Source organism: Rhinopithecus bieti, unplaced genomic scaffold, assembly GCF_001698545.2.
Source record: "Rhinopithecus bieti isolate Rb0 unplaced genomic scaffold, ASM169854v2 scaffold_1673, whole genome shotgun sequence".
Lineage (NCBI taxonomy): Eukaryota > Metazoa > Chordata > Mammalia > Primates > Cercopithecidae > Rhinopithecus > Rhinopithecus bieti.
In genome coordinates, this window is record NW_016804690.1 from 9,055,074 (window position 1) to 9,075,677 (window position 20,604).

Genomic DNA, 20,604 nt, shown 5'->3' on the forward strand with positions numbered 1-20,604 from the left:
GTCTTCTTTCTGAGGTCTCTATTCTGTTCCCTTGGTCCGTTTGTCTGTTTTTGTACCAGTACCATGCTGTTTTGGTTACTGTATCCTTGTAGTATAGTCTAAAGTCAGGTAGTGTGATGCCTCCAGACTTGTTCTTTTTACTTATGATTGTTGTGGCTATACAGGCTCCTTTTTGGTTCCATATGAATTTTAAAGTAGTTTTTTCCAATTTCGTGAAGAATGTCAATGGTAGTTTAATGGGAATATCACTGAATCTATTAATTACTTTGGGCAATATGGCCCTTTTCATGACATTTATTCTTCCCATCCATGGGCGTGGAATGTTTTTCCATTTGTTTGTGTCCTGTCTGATTTTCTTAAGCAGTGGTTTGTTTTCATTGCACACCATGATTCCCATAACCTACCTGAGTTGTCTTAGTATGGAATATGTGGACTGATGTTTATGTTCATGATTCTCGCAGTGAGTCCATGTATGCAGGTAGGCCATTCATGCAGGTAGGTAGAAATCAAGCTCCAAATAAATTAGAAATATAGCTATGTAAAAAAGGCTATCACAGGAAGGTGATGGAGGATTTGCTGTATTGTCTTCTTTTGACCCCTGTTCGAGAAAGCTCATTTTTCAAAAGACACCATATTCATTTGCTTTATCAAGACTTGAAATACAATCTAGAAGTGAGAACACTGTGTGCTGTGCATGGATGTGCAGCTCAGCTCTCTAACTCTGGATTAAGAGTTAATGTTTAAAAGTGTTTAAGTCCTATTCTATGGGGAAGGCTTTATTTATACCACTACTGGTTTGAGTCAGGTATAAATAACTCAAACCAGTAGGTATAAAGCTTCCTTTTCTGGTAGCCTGAAGAGAGTGGAAACAGATGAAGATGCAAAAGACCAAAGTAGAATCCAATAATAGAATTTTGTTATTAGTGACTAAGATATTGTTATTCCTGATTACTATATTTTTTTGTGAAGCTTTTTGCAGTCCAAGAATACTGTACTTGACATAGCTATTGCATTTCTGAAAATATGAACATCAAATTTCAGTGATTTTCATTATGATGTCAAAGGTGATTTGGTTTCATTTAAAATAAGCATTTAATTGGAATGCCTAATACTTTAGAATTAAGGCTCTCTATGCAAAGCCCATCTGTAAAATAGCTATTGATTTTAAAGCACATAACACACCCAAGTATCTACTTTTTTTTTTTTCTGAGACAGTCTCACTCTTGTCACCCAGGTTGGAGTGCATTGGCACGATCTCGGCTCACTGCAACCTCTGCCTCATGGAATCAAGCAATTCTCATGCCTGAGCCTCCCAAGTACCTGGGATTCCAGGTGCCCACCACCACACCAGGTTATTTTTTGTGTGTATTTTTAGTAGAGACAGGGTTTCACCATGTTGACCAGGCTGGTCTCAAACTCCTGACCGCAGGTGATCCACCTGCCTCAGCTTTCCAAAGTGCTGGGATTACAGATGTGAGCCACTTTACCCAGCCAAGTATCTACTTTTTGAATAATCCCTTTATATGTCCCTTTTACAAATAATCATTTCATTTTTATTCAGTTTTATCTCTTTTTAATATAAATAGAGTAAGCTTTATATTTGTGTTTCATTCACATGTTATACAATATAGTTATAGCACTAGAAATAGGTCCCAAAATGGAGACTTGGAATGTTAACATTAGTAAAAATTAAAAAATATTGGCACATTTCTCTAACATTTGAGGTTAAAACATATATAATCATCTGGCTACTACTAGTAGCCATTGGTCATTTTCCTTTGACCAATGAATCAAAAGAAATGTTTTCTGGAGAAACATTTGAATATACCTAAGTAGTTTAGAGCTTAAAGTTATGTTAACATTTAGATGAGAAGCCAATAGGGTACAGTGGAGACCAACTCAGATATCCCAAATCTTACCAGCTTGATCATGTTCCCTTTCTTCTCTGCAAATTTGTTTAAATGGAGTTATGAGGAATCAATACAATTATTTGTGCTTATTTCCATTATAATATTTGGCACCTATTAGATACATAATAGATTCAGTTGAATTGATTCTGAGTTACTTCATTATGTATCATAGAATCAATTTTTTCCAATATGTATAAAGTTCATTTTCATTAATTATATTACAGCATTATATTTTAAGTTCATCTGCCTTTATTTCAGATTTAATTGGACATACTTAGAATGTATGCCCTTGATAGTTTTTAAATATCCACTATTAATACCTCAAAAGACAATATGGCGTCAATAAGTAACACAACTCATACAGCATTATGAACATATGCCTCAACTAACATTTAGGTACACTATTAATAAAATAGCATATCTACTAAATATAAGAATCCCATTTGCCTTTCCTCAACCATCAAAGGAACAATCAGATAACTGTTTCACATAGAAGCTCAGAATTAGTGTTTAAGATTCATCAGCACCTAGCTTGCCTTCTCCATTTATGTATTAGATACTCAAAGTAAATTAGCACTGTAAAAAGTACAGTTCCTCTTAGTTTTATCCTTTAATTGAGAGCAAAATGATATTGATTTGTAGATGTTCCCAATCTTTTGTGTATTCATTTCTCTCTTCCCTCTTGGTTAATGCGTTCCTTTTGTGTTACTAATGCTTGATGAACCCCATTTCTAATCTTCAGTTATTCCACTCTCCTCAGTTTTTATTCAGATTAGGTGGCAGAATTAAAGGGATGAATGATGATTTTCTGCTGTGATTAAGATAAAAATACAATTGCATCTGGAATAAATGGATATAAAATACCTCAGCCATATTGGAAGGCTTCTCTAGGCCTCATTTTTCTTCCACTAGACATTAGCATTTAGGCTATTTGTTTTACAGTGTCAAGACTTCCAGAAGATATCATCGTTACACTACTTAGTTATAGATTTAGAGAACAGTAAGCAGTGATAACCTATTATGTTTGCAAACTGTCACTTGGGCATCTTCCATTCCTTGACTATGCTCTGAGTAGATTAATGTATTTTTCTCTTTCTGAATAGTTGAAACCAGAGAGTAAACATCACCATTCCCATCACTAAATCAATTGTCTTGATCCCAATTCTGTACCCTCCTCTGAGCTCATTCTTTTGGAGTCAGTTAACATCAAAAATGAATATTGATTAAACCTCAAGATGTTATAGAGAACTATAAGAGATTCATGTGAAATGAGGGAAGGTGGGATTCAGACTATTAGTATGTATTTCAAAAATGGTTGCATTTATTTTTTTCTAAACTAATGTTTGTAGGTTGAAGTCTGCACAATATATGCCTGCGTGAAAAGCAATGGAACGCAAATCACCACTGTGGAAGATACTCCAAGTGATATACCAACACCCACAATTCGTGGCATCACTTCAAGGTAAAAAATTTTGTGTCAGTTAATCTAAGGAACTCTGATCAGAAGAAATGAAAATAAAAATCAAGGGTATCCTCTCAGCCATGACTATCTCATTTAATGGGTTCTTACAACTACGTGTGTAAATCAAATTTTTGATATTATTTCACAGATGTTAATCTTCACTGGACATCCAAAGACATTTAATCTTTAATTTCCCTGATTGCCCAGCCTCAGATTTTTTATTTAGTAACCTGTAAACAAATACTGGAAATACATGTCTCCTTATTTGAATGTGTCCTTTAGTGAATCCTTTTGCAAAGCATAATACACGCTTAATTGTAATGACTACCTTCTAACTTAATCTTTTTGGTTAAAAAAGAAAAACTGATTTATATACATCAGAGTGCCCTAAAGATAGAAATCTGTAAAATTAATAGGGCAGATAATGTTTGAATAACCATTATCAATTTTGTCAGCTTCTTTGTAGAGTCACTTTATTTTTCTTTATTCTTTTGTTGCTGAGAAATGACCATAGTTTGAAAGCAAGTCTCTTTATAATTCATAATTAGTAACAACAATAATAATAATATTTGGTGTTGTTTCCAAAGCTGAAAATAAGATGGTAAATTGTTCATCTGTTTGTATCAACTTGAGGCTGGGAAAAGAAATCTTAGTGCTTTCACATTATACTTTTTGCTTAAGCCAAATGAATCACCCTCACCTATGTATACAAACAACATACACACACAAACACACACACAGAAATAATCAGTCTATTATTAATGTTTCAATTCTGAAGGATTCCTCTATGGCATGTTGAAATTTCCAGATCTTAAATCGGTTAAAAAAAATTAGCACTGGTTTTGGCAACCGATGGTTAAAATAATTAGAAAATCCCAACTAACCGGACGGTTAGCTGTTCTTGGCAATAGTCATATCTTGTCTCCTTGAGTATATCTTCTCTCAAACACATGATAGATAATGATCTAATTTTTGACATACTAATTAGTTTATAATCCCCCCAGCAGATATCTCCCAACCTATTCACAGTATTGTCTACTATGCAGGGAGGAAATAGTCACATAAATGGGCATTGGAGACCTTTTTTCTTTTAGCAAATACATCTGTGGCCATAATAATATAGAAGGCAAAAGTAATACAAAAGAGCATAAGACATGATTCTAAATTTGCAAAGTTCCAGTACACTGTGGAAGATACTCCCCTAAATAAATGTTTATAGAACAATGTGAAAAACACTAGAGTAAGAGGTTTATGATGTGCAAAAAGAACATAAACAGAAAAATAGCAAACTTTACCCAGAATTGTCAGTGAAGGCGTCATGGAAGATGTGACATTTGAGTTCAGTCTTGAAAAGCTCAAGAAAGAATTATAGTTAGGTGGGTGGATGTTTTCAAATTCTTGTCTACTGGCATCCCCATGACTCAAGCCCATGTGAATGATATAACAGAATATGCCTCATAATACATATTTATTTATAACTAAAAATAATACCTAAGCTTTATAAGAAATGGAACAAATGTGACTGTGTCTCTAGGATTTTTTTTCCTTTAAGAAGATTATTACACATAATAACAGGACAAATATTTTTAGTTGCTATTAAAAGCTGCTTGTATCCAAATACATTAAATTGATGGCAGAAACATTAAAGAGAGTATTATACAACAAGAACAAGGAAAGTGAGAGAGGAGACAACAACAGAAAAGAGATTGCAACATGATTTTGTAAGCAATATTTGCCAGAAAGAGGCAAATGATTTAATACAGTGGAGAAATTTACAACCAAAATATTGGTTGATGAAAGAGAATAATGACAGGAAACAAACTGTTTTTTCCACAGAGAACTGGAGAGGCTGGGCACTTAGAAGTTTTAAGGATGTAAAGAGGAGGAGGGAGGGTAAGGTTTAAAGCTGAAATCGTAGAGCAAGACACAACTGTTAACAAAGAAGTGTTTGGAATCCCAGGTTTCTTGCCTCTTTGCTATGCATCCAGGGGTCTATTTCTCTTCCTCCACATGACAAAGTACACCTACCAGGAGATTAGACATTTATTCTCTGGAGAAACTGAGGGCTACTAGGCACAGGGGAGCTGAGATGAGATGCAGAAGTAAAAACAGTGATAAAGTGAGACCACAACCTGAATGGTGCGCTTTTTGGCTAATTTTCCCAGTTCTGTCCTCTGGAGCAAGTAGCCAAGTCATAAACACCTCCAGATAGGAAACTGAACATTCTTTTCTAGAAAAAGATGAATAATCCAAAAAAAAAGACCTCCAGACAATAGCATATAGGGATCCCTAACAGTAAAAACAACTTGCTCCCTGGTCACGCGGTAGGGAAGTATGCCAATCAACAAGGGTCACCTACCTGTAAAGCTTTTAGTCAGCCTTTTTTTTTTTTTTTGGTGCATCACTCTTAAAGATAAAAAGGGGACCAAAATAAACAAAAGACATGATACAATAGATTCAGAGACAATGCAGGTGAGGAAAAAAAAATTATAACCTCAGACAGATAAAAGAAGATTCTCTAACCATAAAACGACACGAGCATATTGAAAAACAAACAAACAAACAAAAAAAAACGTGGATAAAACCTCATGGAAATTAAAAGGGTGAAAAGCTGAATTGAAACTTTCGAAGAAAGTTCAAGGGAATGTCTTTGAAAGTGCAATGAAACACAAAGATTTAAAAGAGAGAGAGAGAAAGAAAAAAATAATAGAGAGCATCCAGGAAGTCTAATATTTGAATAATAAGAGCTTCGAAAGAGAATCAAAGGAAAAGAGGGAGAAAATTTTAAAAAGACAAGAAAATATCCTAGAACCAATGTACTATTGTGCAGATCAAAAGATTCCCCGGATACCAACAATATGACTAAAAAATGATTACATATAAAGGGATATTATCAGGAAATTGCAGAGTACCGTGTTTAAAAAGCACATCCAAAAAGCTGCCAGGAAGAACAGACACTACCATAATCAAGATATGTAACAGCATCATGATGTCAGGCTCCTTTATTGCTAACCCCTCTTCTACCCTTGCTAACACTAAGCAAACACCACCATGTTTTGGTCTGTATAATTCTGCCTTTTCCATATTGTCATGTAAATGGGTCATACAATATGTAGCCATTCAAAGGGCTTCTTTTACTTAGCCTAATGCATTTAAGATTTGTCCATCTCATTGTATACATACTAGTAGTTGTATACATACTAGTAGTTGTCAGTTTTTGTTGCTCAGTAAGTTTCCATTATACGAAAGTTCTACAGTTTGTGCACAGTTTGGATCGTTTTCAGTTCTCCGTGACCATGATTAAACTTGCTATAAAACATCTATATACAGGATTTTGTGTAAATATATATTTTCATTTCATTTGGGCAAATACCCAGGAGTTGGATGGCTGAGTCATAAAGAAACTGCTAGACTGATTTACAAAGTTACTGTAACATCTTTCATTCCTACTAGCATTGTATGAGAGCTTAAGTTGCTCTACATTTTTGCTAGAACTTGGGATAATATGAGGTGTTTTCCTCTTATTTTATAAATAGTCATTTTAATAGATGTTTAGTTGTGTGTTATTATGGTCTTAAGTTACATTTTCCCTGATGATAAGCCGATAAGCTTTGCAATTGATTTTTGCATGCACTTTGGCATTTGTTTACTCTGGGAAATGGTATCTCCAAATTTTTTGCTAATTTGTTAATTAGATTCTTTGTTTTCTTATTTTCTGAGTTTTGAGAATTTTTAAAATATATTTTGAGTTTTTTTGTCACATATGTGATTTACAAGTATTTTTTCTACCCTATGATTTGTCTTCAATTATCTTGTTTGTGTGTTTTTAAGAGAAAGAGTTTTAAATTTCAAGAGAGTTAGATTTGTTACTTTTTCCTTTATGGTTTGTGCATCTGGCATTTTATCTAAGAACTCTGCCTGAGTCAAGGTCACAGAGAATTTCTCTTGTCTATTTCCTAAAACATTTGTATGTTTACATGGTGAATTTATGTCTACCATTGGTTTTGTATTCATTTTTGTACACACTGAGGCATGGGTCAAGGTTAATTTTTTGACACGTAAGTATTTAATAGTTTCAACAAAATTTTTGGAAAGATTATCTTTTCTTTATTGAATATTTTTAGATTTTCGTCAAAAATCAATGTAAACATGTTTTGTAGGCCAGTTTTGGACTCTTTTATGTTCAGTTTATCAATATGTATGTCTATACCAATATCGCACAATCTTGATTACTGTAGCTCTACAGTAGGCTGTCAAATCACATTATATGAGTCCTCCAACTTTGACCTTTATAAAAATCATTTTGGCCTTTCTCACTACTTTGCCTGTCCATATACATTTCAGAAACAGGTCATTGATATCTATAAAACATGTGATTTTGATTAGAACTGCATTGAATTTGTGGATCAATTGGTAGAGAATTGACATCTTAACAATATCAAATGTTCTGGTTCATGAACACACTATTGCTCATTTATTTGCATCCTCTCTCCTTTATTTTATCAGTGTTTTGTATAATCCAATATGCAAATACTGAATATATTTTATTCAATTTATACCTAATTATTTATTTGGGGGGTGCCATTATTAATGTTTTTTAAAACAAATTTAAATCCAATTGTTTGTTTCCAGTGTGTAGAAACACAATTAATTTTGCACTAGTGAGCTTACATCCAGCAACCTTGCTAAACTCCTTATAAGTCTTAAGAGTTTTTTGTAATTCCCTAGTCTATGTAGATCTTCTGCAAAGAGAAACTGTTTATTTTTTTCCTTTCCAATCAGTATGTCTTTTATTTCTTTTTCCTGCCTTATTGCACTGGATAGTTTAATAATGTAATAAGAGCACATCCTTGATTTGTTCCCAATCTTTGAAAGAAAACTTTCAGTATTTTACCCTTAGATGTGATGTTATGTATGAAATTTTTGGCAATGCCTTTTATCAGGTTGAAGAACTTACCTTTTAATTTGCTGACAGTTTTTGTTATAAATGGACATGGAATTTTGTCAAATGCTTTTTTGACATTTTAAATTTGTACTATAATCAATTATATTTACTGATTTTAAATTATTGAACTCGCCTGTATTCTCTGGATAACCACAATTTGGTTGTGATATATTTTCTTCTTTATATATTGGGGGATGCAATATACTATTATCTTGTAGAAAATGTTCATCTGTGTTCATAAAATATATTGGACTGTGTTTGATTTTCTTGTAATACCTTTGCCTGGATTGGGTATCATGGTAATTTCTGGTCTCATACTAACTTGGGAAGCATTTCCTTCTTTTCTATTTTGTGGAAGAGATTGTATAAAAGTGTTATTATTTCTTAAATCTTGGTAAAATTCACCGGTGAAACCCATATTTGCCTGGAGTTTTTCTTTGATGGAAGGTTTTTTAACTCAGAATTCAGTTCCCTTAATAACGTAGGATATTTTGGCGATTTATTCTCCAGTGAGTTTTGTCATCTTGTGGGTGCAGAAAATTCGTTAATTTAATCAAATTTGTCAAATTTATAAGCAGGAAGTTGTTTGTAGTATGTTTGTACTGCAAACAACAATTTGTTGGAACTGATTTGCACTCTTTCATTTCTGACATTGGCAGTAAGTGCCCTCTGTTTTTCTATTCAGCCTAGAGGTTTATCAATTTTGTAGATCTTTTCAAAGAAGCATTTTGGTTTTATGTATTTTCTATATCATCTATATTATTTTCTATTTTCCATTTCAGTGATTTCTGCTATTTTTTCCCTTTTGCTTTGCTATTCCTTCTCTAGTTTCTTAAAGATGAAAACTTTCGTTATTGATTTGAGACCTTTCTTTTTTCCTCTCCATCCTGCTTCCGTGTAAAGCTCACAGATTTTGAAATGTTGCATTTCATTTCATTTGTTCAAAATATATTTTAATTTCTCTTGAGACTTCTTTAACCCATGGATTATTTACAAGGGGATTGTTTAATTTCCAAGTATTTGGGATTTTTCAGATATGTTTCTATCTGGGTTTCCAGTTTAATTTGATTATGATCTAGGAACGTAATTTTAGAATTTCAGTTCTTTTAAATTAGTTACAGTTTTTTTCAGGGCTCAGAATATTATCTATCTTAGTGAATGTATATGCACTTTAGGAGAAGGTACAGTCTGCTGTTGTCAGATAGAGTGTTTCGTAAATGTCAATTAGTTCAAGCTGAGTGATAGTGGTGTTCAGATCATCTATATACTGATTTTCTGCCTCCTTGTGTTATCAGTTATTGTGAGAATAGTGTTGAAGTCTCCAAATATAACTGTGGGTTTATCTATTTCTTCTTCAGATCTATTAGTCTTTCTTTCATGTATTTTGACGTTTTGCTATTAAGTGCATACATGTTTAGGATTGTTATGTCTTGATAAACTGGCCCTATTGTCATTATGTGATAAGCCCTTTTGCTTCCTGATAATTTCCTTGTTCTTAAGTTTATTTTGTCTAATATTAATATAGTCACTCCAGCTTTCGATTGCTTAGTGTAATTCTGGGTGATTTTTAGACTGATTTCTTCACATTTTGAATATTAAGTTATAAAAATCTGACTCCTGTTAAAATCCTTTGAAGAAAGTTAGAGTTCTTGTTTACTTTTTTCAGCAGGTTACCAACTGGTTAGCTTCAGACTCCAAATTCTGCTTTCCTTTGCCAGTGACTACAGTCAGTTCCTATTTTTTCATAAAGTAGCATAGCAAAGCTATGAACTTTGCTTTACTACTCTGTGTCTGCACAATGGCTAATTTGGAATTTGGCTGTGAAATTATGTAATAGTTCAGATCTCGAAGTCCTCGCTGTGCTGCTTGCATAGCCTATGTGTGTGAGGCAACCATAAATGTGCAGCTTAGAGTTCAGTCAGGACTTGTGTTGGTTCATTCATAAAATTGGCTTCCAGCTTTCTTCTCTCTGAAATGTCCCCCATCTTTCCAGCTCCTTTGGACTTCCTTTCCTGGATTTTTGGCTAGAATGATATGATTTCTTTTGAAATGTTTGCCTCCCAGCCTGCCTCCCAGTTTGCATAACTAGAGTTGTTCTTAGGCAATGAGGTAGGAGGAATTAGAGAAAAAAAAATAGCAAGGACTTCTCCCACATTCTTTGGACTATAGAGGCCCCATTTCTTGATTTCTCTGGACTGAAAGATTTTTTTCCCCCTTGGGGCTTCAGATTCCAATTTGGCCACAGCTGCTGCCGTGCGGTTCCTTGACTCTAATCATTCTCAGAACATGGCCCAGAAGAAAGAAGAGAAAACAAAACAAAACAAAACAAAACAAAAATAGGAGTTTTCCCTACACTCTCTGGCTTGCAAGGCTTTTTTGTTATAGATACTCTAGCTGGAAAAAAATTTACTTTCTCTAGGATTTTGCTTACCTAGTTCACAGTTTCACACTGATACGGCCCTTGGGTTAAAGATGGAAAGTAAAGGACGGGGAGAAAAAATGGGAAACTCACCCTGTAACATTCATTCTTTTTTTTTTAAATTTTTTAATTTGTTTATTTATTTTTTTATTACTATTTTTTTTTTTTTGAGATGGAGCCTTGCTCTGTTGCCCAGTCTGGAGTGCAGTGGCGCGATCTCGGCTCACTGCAAGCTCTGCCTCCCAGTTTCACGCCATTCTCCTGCCTCAGCCTCCCCAGTAGCTGGGATTACAGGTGCCCGCCACCACTCCTGGCTAATTTTTTTGTATTTTTAGTAGAGACAGGGTTTCACCATGTTAGCCAGGATGGTCTCAATCTCCTGATCTCGTGATCCACCTGCCTCCGCCTCCCGAAGTGCTGGGATTACAGGCGTGAGCCGCTACGCCCGGCCCGGCCGTGACATTCATTCTTAAAGTTTTGGCTCCCTTCCTGATCAGCCTGCAATTGTTAACTTTTCATAGTCCTCAGATAGTTACTTTTTATAATTTGTGTAGATTTTGAGTTGTAATCAGTGGGAGAGAGAAGCTGTAATGGGCTTATTCCATATTGGCCTGCATGGGAAGTCCCCCTCCACCACAGTTTTCTTTCTTCCAACGCCTTTGACAACTTTCCTTCCCCTCCCCGCCCCCCGTCAGAAGCCTAGCAAAAACTTGATATAAATCATTCATAACCAAATATTGGCATGTAAAATCTTTCCTTTCTTAAAATGATCCATAGTAGCAGAGTAACATTTTCCAAAGGCAAGACTCTAATGAGCAAGAATAGGCTGCCAAGCCATTAATCAAAATTATACCAACACCAAAGCAGTTAGCCTCCCGTGTGCATGATATTGTTTGTTTAATTTCATTATACTTCTGGCGATGTATATTTGTTAGTTATGTTTCTATTTTGGTTTTTAAAAATCTTTTATATTAGCAACATGCAGAATGAAATGTGAAATCCTTCCAGAAAAACATCAGCAGACAGGGTCTACTTCTCTAGCATTTAAAATGATTTGGTTTCTAAGAAGCCATAAATTTGTTAGATTCTTTGTTTATTTTTGGTGAAATTCAGAAGTCAGTAAAATTTAACTTTCATATATTTCAATAACATACGGATAGCATACCAGCCTGTTTGATTATATGTGTGGAGTGTACCGACTCATCTTCGTCTTTGGCCTTAACTTATGCCTTGTTTTTGACTACATCTTCAGCAGTACAAGCCCTTATGCATGTTTTTCCTCTTATATATAAACCAAAGATGCCATAGCACACAAATATAGAAGGATCAAATGGACCCTTCTAGTTTTATAAGCTGCTGCTTCAGAAACAAGCTCTGTTTCTACACTGCATTTCCCATACTTGTCATATTATCATCAGCTCCTTCTATATCCCAAAAGAATACTAACTACAGATCGATAGCCCGGACATGTCTGGCCATGGCCTACACGTGCCCTGAGTAGTTCATTTATTTGTCTTGGTGGATTTGCTAGAGTGGAATTTAATCAATAGCTAATTCATTAATTCTGGTCCTCAAGAATGTAGAGACTGAGCTGGATAAAGATAACTGGCTGGGTCTGGCTTTGATTGAAATATGACAAACACTGCAGCTGACAGCTTCACTGGGTACTGGCCTGACTATGAAGTTTAGTTATTTATTCCCCATAAATGGATAAACTAAGAAAATAACACAAATAAGAAAGATGTTTTATTACATTACTGCTAGTATTCCAAAATGCATCATTTCCAGGCATGAGGCTCAAGGGAAAGTAGAGAGAGAACTCAGATCATGTATTTTAATGTCTTTAATTGGAACCATGGCAGTTTTTTCACATCCAAATCAGTTTGGGGATGTGTTATTGAGGAGGAGTGTGAGGTATAAGGTCTTTGTAGCACTCACAAATAATTGTTTTAAGATTTGCTTCTAGATGCTGAATGAGATCAATAATATTTTTACACACCAACTTTCCAGAAATCTTTCTGATAGCAGCATAGGTTAGATGTCTCTAAATTAATGCTAAACCACTATCATCATTAATGAATCTCCATATTTTTTTTTTCCTTTGTTGTTGTTGTTGAGACAGGATCTCTTTCTGTCACCCAAGCTGGAGTGAAGCTCACTGCAGCCTTGACCTTCCAGTCTCAAGCAATCCTACCTCAGCCTCCTGAGTAGCTGGGACAATAGACATGTGCCACCACATCCAGCTAATATATTTTAAAAATTATTTTGTAAAGATGGGGTCTCACTGTGTTGCCCAGGCTGGTCTTTTGAACTCTTGGGTTCAAGTCATCCTCCCGCCTTGGCCTCCCAAATTACTGGTATTACAGATGTGAGCCACACAGCACCCAGCATCCCCCTATATTTTTAAATTACTTAATGTGGAGTTAAGTATGGCTCAAGAGGTCAGAGCTTGTGGAGAAAGAGGATTCTCCTTTTTTCCTCACCAAATTTTGTAAGGCATGCCATGATATACTTTTATGCTGTGACATTAGATATCAGGGAATCTCTTCTATCCTTGATTTTTTCTGCCTAACTTTTCTCAGTGAATGATAGTTTCAACTGAAGCAATGATTTTACGGTTTTGTAAAATTAAAAGAAAAAAATAATATTTTCAATTTAACTTAATTATCTAACATTAAAAGAAAAAATTAAAGCCACATTTCTGTTTGTTGCTTTAGAAGGCAGAGTGTTGGGCTGAAGGGTACAGAATGTCAAATCACTTTTTTTCACCTGTATACCAAACTCGCTTACCAACATGGACAGTTGTAGACTATTTTTAACATGGACTAAAATTGTCTGCTTAAATCTTTAAAGGATATGGGTAGAACCTTGAAAGAGAGAATTTGGAGTACACTTAGTGCAATTTGTACAGATCCAATCAATAGTCTTATGGACCATGGCTTTTAGGAAATACTACTCATTTGACAGCCATGAGTTCTGATTATCACATTGTGTTTAAGGAGACCTTAATAGAATAGAGTCAGAATATATAGAATGTAAACAGGATAGATAGAATATATAGAAAAGAGAATACTGGGCTTATTCTTGGGGCTCTGCTGTCACTATTTTCATTTCCTTACCTCCCTCTTCTTCCCAAACTCCTCCTAACTTCCTTACCTCTTGTAGCTCCCATAGAAACAACTCGGCCACTGAAGTAGCCTTTGAGTGCCTTTCAGCAAAATCCAGTTCTTCCTCCTAATTCACTTTAGCCCTCAACTGCTACTTTGTCCCTGATTCTCTGAACATTCATTGTTTTGTTTTGTTTTTAGTGGTTCCATTAAAAACCCACTTAGGAATTCTGGGTGTCCTCAGGAAAAAGACTCCCTATCTTGCTCAGGTAGTTCAAACAGTCTTGCAATTTTAGGCCATACTGATGTCTCAAAGATCCCTGGCCCTGTTTTCTCCTTAAACTCTAATCCCACCTATCCACTTGCCTATTGATTTTATGTCATGATATTCACCCAACACTTCCATAACCATGAGCCTCAAAAGTTAATTCTTGTCTGACTCATCATCTTTTCCAACACCCACTTCTGCAAATGCACCACCATCCTGCATATTATCAAGGACATATATCTTTGAAGTATTTTTAATCCCCTGAGTTTATTAAACATCGATTTTAGGACATTTTCTTTTGGAGCATCTTCTCATATATGTTACTCTTCTCCGTTTATACCACTACCACCCTTGTTCATGTTTTCGTCGTTTAAGTTTATATAACCACTTTATGGAGCTGTCTTAATCCAATTAGATACAAAGAGAAAAAAATATCCCTTACTTTTTACCTGCTACTTACTACCTTAACTACATTGTTTTGGCTATCCTTCCCTCAATCCTCAAATACCCCTCAGGAATATCTTATGGCTTTCCAATTATTTTTAATTATGAGTCTTACTTTGATAATTAAGATTCATGATCAAGTATTAAAAAGTCCATTTCATCACCATCAAAATATTAGCCTCGCATCTACTTCAAAACTTCTATCATTTCTAAAGCTCAGGCCTAATTGTAGCTTGCTCTTTTCCTCCCCCTTACTCTTTCTTCTCTATTCCATTTTATCCAAATATGTTCCCTCTCAATATTATCATTTCACTGCCATCACTGGTTGACAATCACAGCTCTCCATTGGCAAGCGATGCTTTATTGGGCAATTGTATGTTTTCCTTGAGAGGTCCTCCTGAGAATCTTTGAATAGCCAAATTCCCTCACATAAGTGTTGCCCTTTATAGCTGATCACTTGTGGTGCCAAAAGAGCAGAACATTCCAAAGACTCTTCCTGCTGGAGTCTCCTCATGCCAGAAGGCCACTGTCCTGGACAATGTACCTTCAAGGTAGCTCAAGTCTAGCCATCTTGCAAGGCATTCACTTGGTTCTTGAGAAACTCATCCATCTATGCCATGCTATAGATTGATATTGTGGTATTCTAGGCTTAACCTTTCATTGCAGAACTGCTCTGGCTAATTTCTGCCACCATAATTCTCTGAGAAGCAAGCTTTATTTTCTATGCTCTTATAGACTGCCAAATTTAAGAGTTCCCTGTCAAGCTGTCCCAAGATCTCCTCACCACATTTTCCTCCAGGGACAAAGGGAGGAAAATGTGTGTCCCTTTTTATTAAAAGAACATGGATTTTGCATTTTGATTTTTTACCTACTACAATTTATAATAAATATCTCAGTAGGATAATTAAATATTCAATGACTTGACTTGAAAGCTAAGAATCAAATTTGTCATATTACATTTATTTAGTCTTTGTTAAGTGTTCTGATCATTTTTGATAACCATGATCTGGAATAATATTGAAGAACTTGAGTGTTACATAAATGATTGACAAAAATGACCATATTGATTAGAAAAAAGGCCTGTGTAAACATAATCAGAGAATCTAGAGCTATTTAATCCATAACAATTTAGGTTAATATCTTAGAGTCAATGAAGATTTCTTTTCTCTGGTCAAACAAAAATGTTTTGAAAAAATTGGGAAAAAATATTAAAATGAAATTTTAAAGAATAGTAATGTGAACCCTGACTCTTCATAAAAATTTGATCTGATTGCATCATTTTGATATTCACCTGTATAAAAGTAAGTGATAGTAAATTATTTTCCCTATACTCCTTTGTAGCTTCAATGGTACTTTGTACTTCAAGGGACAATTGGAAGTGATGAGATCTGGGGAGGGTGAAATGCACCTGTAATTCTAACTACTTCGGAGGCTGAGTCAGGAGGATTGCTTGAGCCCAGGAGTTTGAGTACAGCCTGAGTAATATAGCAAGATCCCATCTCTAAAAATAAATAAAGAAGAAAGTGATGACAACTGTGGGGGTGGTCACAATAGTATGTAGTAGTAACTAATAGAATAGTAATTCTGTTGACAATATGACATAATTAAAAAGAAATAACTCCAACTAGAATGGCTGAACACTTGATGAATTCATGTAGGAAAATATGTGTAAAGAACTTCTAGTTCCAAAATGATGACATAGAAGCAAGTTGGCTTCACTCCTCTCCACAGAAAACAGAAACAAATGTGCATAACTGAGATTATCACAGCAATATCCCAGAACTCAAATATGAGGAAAAGACAGTTCCCACAGTCACAGAGAAGTGAAAATCTCTAAGCAGATGGCAAGAAATTTGGACTTTCGTATCCACAACGCCCATCCTCTCAATATATTCCGCACCGTGCTTGTGGAAAATATTTCCCTGACCCTTGATTTCTGCACTGGAAAAGTGCGATTGCAGTGGACAGTTTCCCGACCATCTTAGGTTATCTGGCAGGAGACCTTTACCTGCCTCAACCCACAGGAAGCATCAGGAGTGCCCAAAGGAATCTATCTCTGTGAGGACATCCAGAGACAACATGGGGAGATGGGACTACCATCACCAGCCCTGGAAATTCTGCTCTGTAACTCAGTAAAAGGAGATGCCAAATCAGAGTGGCTGTTCAGCAGCACCACACTGTAGTAGTTTTGCTCCACAGGTTTCCTGGGTACCAAACCTCACCCAGCCTCCTCACGCTACCAGGATATCCCCGTTGGAACCTCTCCTATTTGGGAAAGGTGGTATTCTGATAGTTTACTGGAGACAAGGCAAACCTGGACCTGAGGCACCATCTAGTGCCAAAAAGGAGGCAGTGACCCAGGGAATTAAAAAACAAAATGAAAGAAAATGAACAGAAAAATTACAAAGAATCTCTCCAAACATATCTAAGAAAAATCAAAGCAAGCCAGAGAGAGAAAACTACAATAAATAACTAATCTTTCAATGCAAAAACATAAACATACATCCATAGGAAATGGAGAGAAGAGTAATATATGATAGGATGCTCCAAAAGAAAATGTACTAAAGTTGATGTTTGATAAACTCAGGAAATTAAAAATAATTCAAAGATACCTATACTTGATAATATGCAGGATAGCAGTGTGTTTGTAGACATACGACCTGTTTCTTTAAACAGGGAAGCAGGATCTCCTCAAGCTGACAAAAGCAAAGAACAGTGACTCTCCCTGACAAGATGGTGATAGTTGAACTCTATGACCAAGAATTCAAAATAACAGTTTTAAGGAAACTCAGTGATTACCAAGATAGTACATAAGATAAATTCAGATAATTCTCAAAAGATTTAACAAAGAGATTAAAATGTTTCAAAAAACTAAAAAGAAATCTTGGATCTGAGAAATACATCTGCTGAAGTGAAAAATTCATTAGAGGCTTTCAATAGCAAAATAGATCAGAGGAAAGCATCAACAAACTTGAAACAGGCTATTTGAAAATACACAGAGGTGGGGACAAAAGAATGAAAACAAGTGAAGATCACCTACAAGATACATAGAAAACTACCTGAAAAGACCAAATCTAGAAATTATTGGTGTTCAAGAGGAAGTTGAACAACAGCAAGGGGTAGAAAGCTTTTTAAAAGAAAGACTAAATAGAAAACTTTCTAAAATGTAAGAAATAGATAAATATCCAGATATAGAAAGGTCAGAGAAGACCAGATTTGATTAAAATAAGATTATTCCAAGGCATATAATAATCAAATTCTTAAAGGTCAGTGACAATGAGAGGATCCTAAAAGCAGCAAGAGAAAAGAAGCAAATAACATATTTAAAAGCTTCAATTTGACAGCAGTCTTCTCAACAGAAACCATACAAGCTAGGAGAAAGTGGGATGACATTTTCAAAGTGCTAAAGTAAAAAAAAAAAAATGCATATAAAATACTGTATATAGTAAAGCTATCCTTCAAATATGAAAGAGAAATGAAGTCCTTCCCAGATAAATAAAAGCTGAGGTAATTTTACACTAAGAGACCCATCTTATAAGAAATACTAAAGGGAGTTCTTCAAACTGCAAGAAATAAAAAACTAATGCACAGAAAGAAAACATTTGAAAGCAAACCCACTGATAAATTAAGTATACAGACAAACCCAGAATATTCTAATATGGTAATTGCAGCATGGAATCCACTCATCACTTCAGGATGAAGCCCAAAAGACAAGTTTATCAAAAACAGTAGTAGGCACAGCAACCTGTTAAGGGATAGATAACATAAAAATATACAAATTGAGACAACATAAAGTCAAAATGTGGAGAAATACAGTTAAATTTTAGAGCTTTTCATTTTTTATTTGTTTTTATTCTTTGATTTATGATCTAAGATAAGTTGTCATTTATTTAAAATAACTTGTTGTATCTATTTTTTTGTAAGCCTTATAAAAGATTCACTAAAATAAAAAGCAACAAATTGAAACATGTTCCCAGAGATAACTACTTAACCACAAGGAAGACAGTAAGAAAGGAAGAGAGAAGTTGCAACACAACCAGAAAACTAAAAGCACTGAATACAAATGGATACAATTCTCCAATTAATAGGCATAAAGCACTTGAATGAATCAAGGAATAAGACCCAACTATATCTTGAGAAATCCACTTCACCTATGAAGAAACACATAGACTCAAAGTTACGGAGTGGAAAAAGGTATTCCATGCAAGTGGAAACCGAAAAAAGAGCAGAAGTAGCTATACTTATGAAATAGATAAAACTACAAGTCACAGACTGTAATAATAGGCAAAGATCACTGTATCAGGACAAAGGGATCAATTCAACAAGAGAATATAAAAATTATAAATATCTATGGACCCAACATCCACGCTTCCAGATGCAAAAAGTAATATATCTAAAGGAAAGATAGACTGCAACACAAAAAATAGTCAGGAAATTCAACACCTCACTCTCAGTGATGTACAATTCATCCAGACAAAAATTCAACAAAGAAACATCAAAGTTAAACTACACACTAGACCAAATAAGTCTGACTCTTACAGAACATTTCACCCAACTGCTGCAGAATATACATTTTTTTCATCGGAACATGGAATATTTTCCAAAATAGATCATGGCTTATGTCACAAAACTCCATAAGTTCAAAAAAGTAGAAATTATATCAAATATCTTTTCTGACTACAATGGAATAAACTAGAAATCAATAACAAGAGACAAAACTTGGAGAATACACAAACACATGGAAATTAGACAACATGCTCCTGAGTGACCAATGGGTCAATGAAGAAGTAAAGAAAACTTTAATATTTCCCAAAAAAATGAAAATGACAATACAATATGCCAAAATCTATGGAACAAAGCAAAGGCACTATGAAGCAGGGAGTTCATATCAATAAACACCTACATCAAAAAAGTAGAAAGACTTCAAATAAACATGTTAATGATGAACCTCAGGGAATTAGAAAAACAAGAACAAATCAAACCTAAAATTAGTAGGAGGAAATAAATAATAAAGATCAAAGCAGAAGAAAATGAAATTGAGACTAAAAAAATACAGAAAATCAATTAAATGAAAAAAGTTGAGGGGGGCAGAACAAGATGGCCAAATAGGAACAGCTCCAGTATCCAGCTCCCAGCACAAGCGAAATAGAAGACAGGTGATTTCTGCATTTTCAACTGAGGTACTGGGTTTATCTCACTAGGGAGTGCCGGACAATCGGTGCTGGTCAGCTGTTGCAGCCTGACCAGCGAGAGATGAAGCAGGGCGAGGCATCGCCTCACTTGGGAAGCGCAAGGGGAAGGGAATCCCTTTTCCTAGCCAGGGGAACTGAGACACACAACACCTGGAAAATTGGGTAATTCCTACCCCAATACTGCGCTTTAAGGAAACGGGCACACCAGGAGATTATATCCCACACCTGGCCGGGAGAATCCCATGCCCACGGAGCCTTCCTCATTGCTAGCACAGCAGTCTGCTATCTAACTGCAAGGCAGCAGCGAGGCTGGGGGAGGGGAACCCGCCATTGCTGAGGCTTAAGTAGGTAAACAAAGCCCTGGGAAGATCGAACTGGGTGGCGACCACAGCATCTCAAGGAGGCCTGCCAGTCTCTGTAGACTCCACCTCTGGGGACAGGGCACAGCTAAACAACAACAACAACAACAACAACAACAACAAAGCAGCAGAAACCTCTGCAGACGCAAACGACTCTGTCTGACAGCTTTGAAGAGAGCAGTGGATCTCCCAACACAGAGGTTGAGATCTGAGAATGGACAGACTGCCTGCTCAAGTGGGTCCCTGACCCCTGAGTAGCCTAACTGGGAGACATCTCTGACTAGGGGCAGACCGACACCCCACACCTTACACGGTGGAGTACACCCCTGAGAGGAAGCTTCCAAAGCAAGAATCAGACAGGTACACTCGCTGTTCAGCAGTATTCTATCTTCTGCAGCCTCTGCTGCTGATACCCAGGCAAACAGGGTCTGGAGTGGACCTCAAGCAATCTCCAACAGACCTACAGCTGAGGGTCCTGACTGTTAGAAGGAAAACTAC

The 20,604-nt window shown here is 35.7% G+C and overlaps 1 protein-coding gene across 1 annotated transcript in view; it reads left to right on the forward strand.

The window, feature by feature from the left end:
* The window catches only part of USH2A (usherin), an 821,881-nt gene that overhangs the window by 598,976 nt on the left and 202,301 nt on the right, over positions 1–20,604 (forward strand). The window contains exon 49 of the mRNA XM_017870028.1: positions 3,260–3,372. Within this exon, the coding sequence (XP_017725517.1) occupies positions 3,260–3,372 (113 nt within the window). The remainder of the gene's footprint in view (positions 1–3,259; positions 3,373–20,604) is intronic.